The 9,002-nt window shown below is 41.2% G+C and overlaps 2 protein-coding genes across 2 annotated transcripts; one reads left to right on the top strand and one right to left on the bottom strand.

The window, feature by feature from the left end:
• Nucleotides 1-226: 226 nt before the first annotated feature.
• LOC108028079 (uncharacterized) lies at nt 227-2,916 on the top strand. Its single transcript, XM_017099722.2, has 4 exons — nt 227-834; nt 893-2,427; nt 2,484-2,516; nt 2,572-2,916. The coding sequence occupies exons 1-4, from the start codon at nt 327-329 to the stop codon at nt 2,647-2,649; spliced, it is 2,154 nt and encodes a 717-aa protein (XP_016955211.1). The 5' UTR covers nt 227-326; the 3' UTR covers nt 2,650-2,916.
• Nucleotides 2,917-7,344: 4,428 nt separating this feature from the next.
• LOC108027986 (uncharacterized) lies at nt 7,345-8,569 on the bottom strand. The gene is made up of 2 exons (XM_017099611.3): nt 8,120-8,569; nt 7,345-8,065 (listed from the first exon to the last, which is right to left on the bottom strand). The coding sequence occupies exons 1-2, from the start codon at nt 8,559-8,561 to the stop codon at nt 7,365-7,367; spliced, it is 1,143 nt and encodes a 380-aa protein (XP_016955100.3). The 5' UTR covers nt 8,562-8,569; the 3' UTR covers nt 7,345-7,364.
• Between the last annotated feature and the right edge of the window lie 433 nt (nt 8,570-9,002).

Here is a 9,002-nt window from a genome sequence, read left to right as displayed (position 1 = left end):
TTTTTTATTCAAGACGAAAATTAGTAAGTTCAGCTACCTTACTTAACTACATCTCGACATCTCTTTCTTGGATGAATCTTGTTTTAATAAACATAAAATTACTAATATCAAAATGAAAGAATGGTCCACCCCAATGAAGAGCTTTTTTTTGTAGCGGCAGGCTGATAAGGCATTCTCTGCTTATGTACTCATACTTATATTGACATTTCAGTAATCCCCTCTGAGCTTACGAAGCAGTGTATTGTCGAATGTAGCGCGAATCGGATGCGACTTTGCGATCGTTAGAGCCCGGTAAACAGTAGCTTACGCAGAGTATCTACCTCGAAATGGATTCTACAAAGACTTTAACAGACATAAGCCACTATGATCTCTTTCGCATACTTGACTTTTTGAAGACAAGCTGCGAAGTGCAGAATGGAAATGAATCTTTGTACCCGGTTAAGTATGGTGACATCTTTAATTTTGCTGCCACCTGCAAGATACTTCGCCGAATCGTTTGGGACTGGTCGAGAGAAATGTACGACCGCTTGGAAATCGATCATCTGCATGTGCGTACCCATAAAAGAATAACCATGAAGTTTCTTGAGATTCACAAAAGTCTAAAAGGAGCCACAGAGCAAAAGAGAGACAAGTACATGGACGTATATATAAAGGCCATGATGAGCAATTCACTTCTTAAAACCATCAAGCTGAGCTACAACACTCAGGAATATAACAAAGAACACGATATTATATTCGATGAAATTGTAATGGGACTGCAGGGCAAAACTAAGCGTATAATTTTGGATCCGATGAGAATTCCGACATTCAAGGAGATAACTGTGGACATTGCAGGCAAGAGGGCTCTTCCAATATTGTGCCTTATATTGTGTCTTTACTTCATATATTGCAGATCATCAAATGAGCAATCTCGGGCTGTTTCGCAATATTTCCAAGTTGACCATAACAGCTTCCTTTGGGATGTTCGACCTGGTGGAGTTCTGCATCAATAACCCGTCACTGGTAACTTTGGAAGTTAATGTACATCGGTTTTCCGACCAAGGAAAGCTCACTCAAATCGTTCGTCACTGTCCCAACCTAAGGCAATTGAAATTTCTGCCACACGATAACGAAAGAGATAATGCTTACGTTGGGCTGGCACTTTTGGATAGGCTCCAGCAGTTGGAAATCGGAAAACCCCCAATGCCAAAGGAAGTGCAGTTTCTGCTGCCTGATGATGATGTAAATATGGAGGAAAGCGAATTGACTTGGCTTAGGCCAGAGCAATTGGAAATGGACCAGGAATTTAGATCCAAACAACCCAGAATGGACTCCGAGTACGAGTCTCTAATCGAAGGAGACTCAAATTTAGAACAACCGGTTCCCATTCTGCAGCTTCTCAAAGCGCTCAGCGAGAAGAAAAGATCAAAATTAGTCCGATTGTGCCTACAGTTTGATATTAATGACGAGATGGCTCATGTCATTGCAAAAATCAAGGGTCTACGAATGTTGGAGTGCGGGTTTTGCGATCCCAAGAGCATTAGGCACCTAGTGCAGCACCCAACACTCAACCGATTGAACATACTCAATAGAGGTCACCTAGTTTCAGTGGAAATCGCACTTTTGCTCAGAAGACAAATAACCGTCTCAAGTCAAGATGCAAAACTATTTTTATCTGCCCGAGGCTTCCTTTCCATTTGCATTCGAAATAATTCTTATGCTGAAATTTATCGGTCTGTTAATCTTGAACCACTTACGAAACTGGGCAACCTTAAGGTTATCAAACTGCCTGACGCAATGATCGCGTCACTGGAGTTGACGATGCATCAGTTTTTGGAGCTTGGTGTACTGATCAAGGGTGATGCATGTGACATATCCTTTGATCCCCAAGAAAGGGAGCTTAAAATGATTTACAGTGGAGGCTCTGCACATGAAGAACTGCCAGCTCCTTTGGTCCGAAATCTGCGCTCCTTTGCATTGCTATCCATATTCATGCCAACCTCTCATCTTTTTCACAATCTCTGCACAATACACTTAGGAACTATGCATGAGGTATATATCGATACACCACAAACTCTATTTGATACAGCCCAAGATACATACCTCAGTAGATCCGTTGTTGAAGCTTTGGTAACTCTAAAGGGTTTGAGGAAAATCTCATGTGGGCTTCAGAAGTTGATTTACATTCAGCCTCTGGCTCAACTAAAAGATCTTGAATATGTGCACGTGCTCTCCGAGCACCACCCTACGGATGAACCCTTTCCAAGGTGCCTAGAACCACTCCTGGAAAACTGTCACAAGCTGAGATCGTTTCACATTAAAGTGCCCGTCAAGGGAATAAGCGAGAAGTTTTTAGAGGACCTTGAGTACGTGGTTGTGAAAAGCCGTGATCTGTGGGAACAAAATGATTTAGATATTTGCTTATGCTTGAAACAACCTCCTGATTATGTAAGTATGAACTCTGATCAGTGGTCTAAGACCCTTAACATAATTTTCGCTTTCAGAGGGTTACTGAGCTGAATTTAAATGAGAGTCAGGTGTGTCATAATAAACTTCTTTACACAGCACCCCCTAATAATTATTTACTTTCAGCTCAAACTTTTAACTAGACCATTTAAGCTGATGAAGGTGACAACAAAATATGTAGAAAACGATTATGTTTTCGACTGAACAAATTAAGAGATTTGAGGACTTATGTGTTGCTATATGAGAAACACGCTCCAAATAAATCATTTTAAAATTTCTTTATATAAGTGCCATAAATTACCTTAAGAACCGACTTGGCCCGGCCACAACGACAATTAAACAAATTCAATTTGCACCTGCCGACAACATTATTGGATTGCAGCCCATACAGGTGAAATTAAATAAATTAAACGCATACAATCGCAGACATTTTGCTGTCACACCGGAAAAAGACAGTATTTACTTTGCAAGTAAGTCTGCATTTTGATTAAATTCAATTTGTACTTCTTACTTGCAGATGGGCTGCACTTTCCACCCGCCCACCTGAGTGACAGGTGTTTATTTTTGGGAAATGCAATTGAGCGGAATTTCATGGCGCTGGCATTTTGTCGGCTGGGCTGCGGCTTAAGCAATAATTAAATAATGACACTTGGGAAAACTTGGGAAATGAGTGCTAGTGGGGTGAAAGTTCGGCCAAAATCAAATGAAATGATCAAAGGGATGGTAGCATGTTTGTAGAATTTGGGGATTTTGGGCCCGTGATTGGCAAGGTATTGCAATTGCCATTTTTAAGCCAGATGCAAATTGGAATTGGCGTTTAATAGTCAACAGCTGGCACTTGGCCCTGTGTGTGCGTGGGCGGCGGTGTTGAAAGTGCCTAGGGCATTCTCGAATGCAATGCAAATTGCGTACACGCAGTGTGTGATGCGAGTGGCAATGTGCAAACTAAGCATCGAGCAGCAGGCTCTGTTTTATTTACGCACTGAAAACTCGTTGAAAACACACAGCCGGAGAGCCATCGCTGGAAAGAGACAATGAATGTTAAATTATTTAGGCCGAGTGCATTAGTGGCCGAGTCCTGTCGCCTGCCCTCCTGTCCCCCTGTCGTCCTGTCGCACAAGGACACAGGCACTGGCATAATTTGTCAGCTGTCGGGCAATTTGTGAGACTGCTGCTAATTAAATATGCCGACATATAGACAGTGCGAGCAAATCGGCAAAGTAGTTGAGTGCCATGCAAATAGCCAATCCAGACGCAACTTGGCCAGTCCTCGGTCCCGGCCAGTGCAAACAATGGCCGAGAAACACAAAGAACTTTCCAATTTGCCGGGTCTCTCCTGACCACTCTTAATCAGAGAGTGTCAACGGATGCCCGGGCACTCGCCTGTGAAACCAGACTCTTGTGGCTTCTTCGTTTGCGATCAATCCAGGTCTGGCATTAAATATACACGCATTTGTCTTAATTCCATTCTCATTAGCCGCATACTTCACCTTCCGTTGGCTCACTCAAAACGCACAAGTCCTTCCGTTGACGGAAGAGATAAATCCTTTTATGCCTTTCTCCGCTCGAAAGTCAGGCCAACTGATGTTTAAATTGGTAACCGAAACCCGGTCATACATCGCATTCTCATCTCCGGCCCGGATAATCTTTATTGTTTCACAGTTCAGTGACACAAATTTGCAATTGCAATTGAATGAATTCTCACATTTCGGCTGCGGGTTTTCCATTCACACACAGCGATAAGGGTGGCGGGAAAAAAATGGCACGAATATATTTATATTGATGAAAAAAGCACAGCAAGGAGGCCGACATGCATATAAAGCCCGGGCCGTGGCCTTTAAAATGCATTCAAATATATCTGCTTCTGCGGCTCGCTCTCAAAAGCCAGATGTACATTTGTTTTAATCAAGGCTTGCGAGGTCAATGCATTGTGTGATATTTATTTAAGGCATACGTCGAAGGTTTATTAAAATACATTATACAAAAGAGCAGCGCTAATTATGTATTTAATGTGAAAAAATATCACCCCTCAAGCCGGGCATAAATATTTGTGCACTTAATTACAAAATGCATTGCGAAGAATTATGAACTCGCATTTATCGGTTCGCTGACTTTCGGCATCGATTCATCCGTTAAAGTCGGCAAGTGAACTTTATTTGGTTTTAATTATTTATATTTTTTAAAGCGAAAGTATGGAGCGAAAAGGAGAATTCGTGTCATTTTTTCCAGTCATTGTTATTTTAGCTCATATACGAGGACTTTGTACAAAACTTTGCGGTTATTAAAGCACCCAGATGGATTTTTGATGGCTTTAAAATACGTTAGCTGTTTGATTTTATACTTATGGTTTCTTAGAAATACATGTGAAACCTTCATTACCCTTCAGCCGTAGATGGGAAACTCTATATTTTGTGTTCCCCGGCGACCGTTCCTCCATTACAGAGAACCCTTCTGGGCAGATTCAATTAAGCCGCTGCTCCGGTTCTGATTGGCCCGCTACCCGTCCTGCCAATTATGTGCCTTTCTGTGCAACCAATTAGCCATTTCGAGCGGGTCTCGGGGGTGTGGGCCCCATCAAATACACCTGAAACTGTGTCTGAAACTTCAAACCGCCACTTTGAGCTGGTGGGGCGGCAGTAAAGCAATTATTCGGGGTCCCAGAAGGATGCCTCGTGTCGCCCCGTTGTCAATTAATTGGATTATTTATGTGTATTTTGCCGGCAACAAAACGCAATCGCTTCGCACGCGTGTGAGAAAATCTCAGATCCCGCCAGAATCGCAGACGCAAGTCTGTCAAACATATTGCGTGTCACATAAATTCCAGACTATGAGCCCTGACATTAAGCCAAGCCATGTTGATAATTTAAACGCATTTGAGTTTTCATTTTTTCCTCTCCAAAGTAGGTCAATTAATCGTAGAGCAGCTGTTAAATGCATCGATGGACACGGCCATTGAGTTAATGAGACACAAACATTAATTTATTTTTTCCTGTTTGCAGTCATTAATGTTCAAATAAGTGTGGTATATGCAAGGGCTTTTTAAGTACCAAAGCGTTTTTAGCTTTCTAAATTAATACAAACAAAAAAGCAATAAATTGGACGGTAATTAAACACGCAAAAAAGTACACATTGCCGTTTTAAAAAAAGAATTAATTTATGGAATTACATAGAGCCAGAGGTAAAATTTTGTTTCTACAAAAGTGTGTAGAAAATGCTTTACCTGGGAGCAAACAGAGACGAGAAAACTATTGGTATAATTCAAATGACTCTTAACTCCATTTGGCCAGCCATCAGCTCCCGAAGCCAGTGGATGTATGTCACTCATTGATTGCAGAGCTCTGTTTCTGGTTATTGCTGCAAAATGTCCTTGGCAAATGCACTTCCTCGGAAACTATCATGGGAATGGCTCTGAGATGTCTGCCACCAGGGAACTAGGAGCCCTTCAACAATGACATTAAGAACTACCATCGTGCTGAGGATGCCCCAGGATATAGGGGCGGACAGGATGTGGGAGGGCGTTTGCACGACAAAAACCCGAGTCAGAAAAGGATGCGACACTGATGGCTTTGTGTTCGATAAATGTCAACAAGTTGAGCAAGTTTTAATTGAAACACTTCGCCAAGTTCTGCATCCTGGCATCGAAAATTTGCACGACGTTTTAAAATGTTTCGAAATATTCAATTACGAAATAGTCTGTTGGAGCAATGCGCCATGTCAAGCTAGTTCAAGTGTCAACAAGCCAAGGGATTTTGACAAAAACTTCGAGACTTCCGCCCGAGGGCAACGTAAGTCAAGCCTGTAAACAGTGAAAAGGTCACACGGTTTTGTTTGGGCCTTTGTCAAACAATGCAATTACATTCTCAAGTTCTCAAACGGCAAGAGCAAGGCAATCAATTTCAAGCACTGGTGAAACAAGTAAATTACTCCGCAGGACAAAAACAAGAGCGGAACCCTTGAATAGTTCAAGCCTTGCATTTGGCTCAAATAGCTATTTGGATCTCCAACTTAGGAAATGGCCAAGGAAAATTTAAGGCTCATGAATTTAAGTTTGAGTGGATAGAACAAGTCCAAGAAAAGGTGACACCGATTTTAGTCCTGAAGAGATTTGGTCATTTAGCCGGGTCCCGAAATGTTTCCTGTCAATAATTAATAGTAATATTACCTGGAAATTCGCAGCAGATAAAGTTGTGTGTTACTGAGACTAACCAGAATGAGACGCCTCCGTCATAAATGGAAAAGTTTAACCGTCAAACAGTTGGCAAAATTTAAAATAGAAACAATCATTTCCGCCGCCATCGCTATCTCCTCTGCCAGGACACAATGGCCGCTAACTTTCTCTTCTGTTCGCAGCCCACTTCCGCCACACTTGACGTACTTCCTTCCCCAAGTTGCCATTTTGTTTTCCCGCCTGTCTGTCCCTGTCTATCCGCAATCACTGCTTGTTTTTCCTGCGCCCTGCTCATTGTCACTGCGGAGTGAGAGAAAACTGTGCGACTTTGCAGATTGCCCAACAGGTGCCATCATTTCGTCGTTGTCCTTGTGTTCCCGTTCTAAGAGCCTTTTCTAATTATAAATTGTTTTTAGCTTTAAGTGAAAAATTATGCCAAATTGTTTCTGACACATTTCATTAACAGTTCGGAGTTTCGCATAATTGGAAATGCCACTCCACCCCCAAGACGCTTTTACTTTTAACTTTTTTTGGCTTCGAGCGCCGCAGGGGCTTTCAAATGGGTGGCCAAAAATAAATAAACAATTTTCTTTTAAGGGTTTTTTTTTGGGTTTTTCACACATTTTACGAAAAGTAAGTCTATAAGTCAACCCGAAATACATTGGCTTGTAAAATTTTCTTTATAAATAAACAATAACTATAGTAACTAATATTTTTGCAAAATTTATTTATTGTTAATACTCTACGTGGCTTACGAATACACAAAAAACTGATTATTCCTCCCCAAGTTCATCGAGGATAAATCCCTCATCCTTTCTGAGTAATGACGGCCGTGGGTTAAAAGACGTAACGTATTCTTCGACTGGATATCTTCCAGTACTTTGGAGGCTCTCAAGACGAAGTCAGAATTAATGTTTTGGTCGTAGATGTCTAGACAGCGCAGATCCTTGCATTTTCGAATTATATCCAAATAAGTCGAAGATATGTCTATGGGATGCAGGTACCTTATTCTCAGGCTTTCCAAGGATGTGAGCGCCAAGAGATGTGACACCAAATCGGGATCTGTGAAGCTGCACTCCAGGGATTTTAGTGATTTTATATTGGCCAGGTATTCGGCTTCACCTACAGCAACGATTTCTCCTCTAACTCTGAGGGTTTTTAAATTTCTTTCTCTGCCCAGGTAATCAAAAATCCTTGTCAGAGACCGCCTTTGATCTCGATGGCAGGTAAGCAGTTCCAACTTGTGGGATCGATCTATCCAAAAGCTCAGTTCTTGTAAGTGTGGAAGAAGCTTTAAAATACCCCTGAGATTAGAACTGCTCACTTGTTCGGAGAGATGAAGAGTTCTCAATCTATTTAGAGATCGGCAAGATTGCAGTAAGTCTTTGGAAGAAATTTTCACATCTATGGAGATAAACTCCAACCGGTGAAATTTTCGAAAACTCTCTCGCCCTGTAAAAAAAGATACATTATATTTAAATTGTATATACCAATTATAGCACTTACTTGGAGTGGATACATGCAACTGCCTTAAATTGGGTAAGTCCTGGAGCGCCTTTAAAAAAAGTCTAGTGAGCTGGTGAGGATGTATCTGCATTATCTTCACATACTCTAGATTTTCCATTGTTTTGATCAAGTTGCAGAAGTTGGAAGTAGCAATAAGACGTTTTTTACTTGAACAATTGTCATTAAAAAAGCAAACCAAATCATCAACAAATAAATGCAATGTTCTTACACTTTTTGCAACAAGACTTAGTAATTTCAGCTCCCAGGGCTCAACGAAACCAATAACAGAAAATTTTGAATATCCACGACGTGACCAGATAAGAAAAACGTCTCGGAATCTCGAGCAGGTATAGGCGAAATTGATTCTTCCCCTTGTATCCATAAGCTGCAATATTAAATCGAGGCAATAGTCATTGAGTTGCAAAATTCCAGTCTCATCCATTTTCAACAGTAACTGTCCAACTATTAAAAAAGCTCTAAAAATTGCACAAAGAGCACTGCACTTTTTTATCGAAGGCAAGATAAGACAAATTAATCATCAAAAGCTGTGCAGAAGCTAAGAAGATAGTGTGCACTGCACTTAAAGTTCACTACAAAAATGGGGAGCTCCGAGAGTTGATGGAGTGGCAAGATCGCGATCAAGAACGCTCAACTTTTATGAAAAGTCATATAGCGTGGAAACACCTGACTTAAAGTGTGCTGAAAAGCGGTTACAACTGGTTTCCGAATTTTAATGTTTAATACCCACACTTAACAGGCATTTTAAAATTCTATAAATATTAAAAAATATCAACAGGCCCGAGCCCACCACCCACACACATGCCCAGGATCTCACCTGGAAGCATTAACTTTTATTGGCACGGCACTACTACTGACCTACTTT

This window comes from Drosophila biarmipes, chromosome 3L (assembly GCF_025231255.1).
Source record: "Drosophila biarmipes strain raj3 chromosome 3L, RU_DBia_V1.1, whole genome shotgun sequence".
NCBI lineage: Eukaryota > Metazoa > Arthropoda > Insecta > Diptera > Drosophilidae > Drosophila > Drosophila biarmipes.
The sequence above is the reverse complement of the archived record's forward strand: the minus strand, read 5'-3'. Positions and strand labels throughout refer to the sequence as shown.

Coding starts and splice junctions, on each gene's coding strand:
- LOC108028079 (XM_017099722.2), top strand. CDS start 327: ATGGATTCTACAAAGACTTTAACAGACATAAGCCACTATGATCTCTTT. Junction 835..892: donor GATAACTGTGGACATTGCAG/GCAAGAGGGCTC, acceptor CATATATTGCAG/ATCATCAAATGAGCAATCTC. Junction 2,428..2,483: donor TGAAACAACCTCCTGATTAT/GTAAGTATGAAC, acceptor TTTCGCTTTCAG/AGGGTTACTGAGCTGAATTT.
- LOC108027986 (XM_017099611.3), bottom strand. CDS start 8,561: ATGGATGAGACTGGAATTTTGCAACTCAATGACTATTGCCTCGATTTA. Junction 8,066..8,119: donor GTTGCATGTATCCACTCCAA/GTAAGTGCTATA, acceptor CTTTTTTTACAG/GGCGAGAGAGTTTTCGAAAA.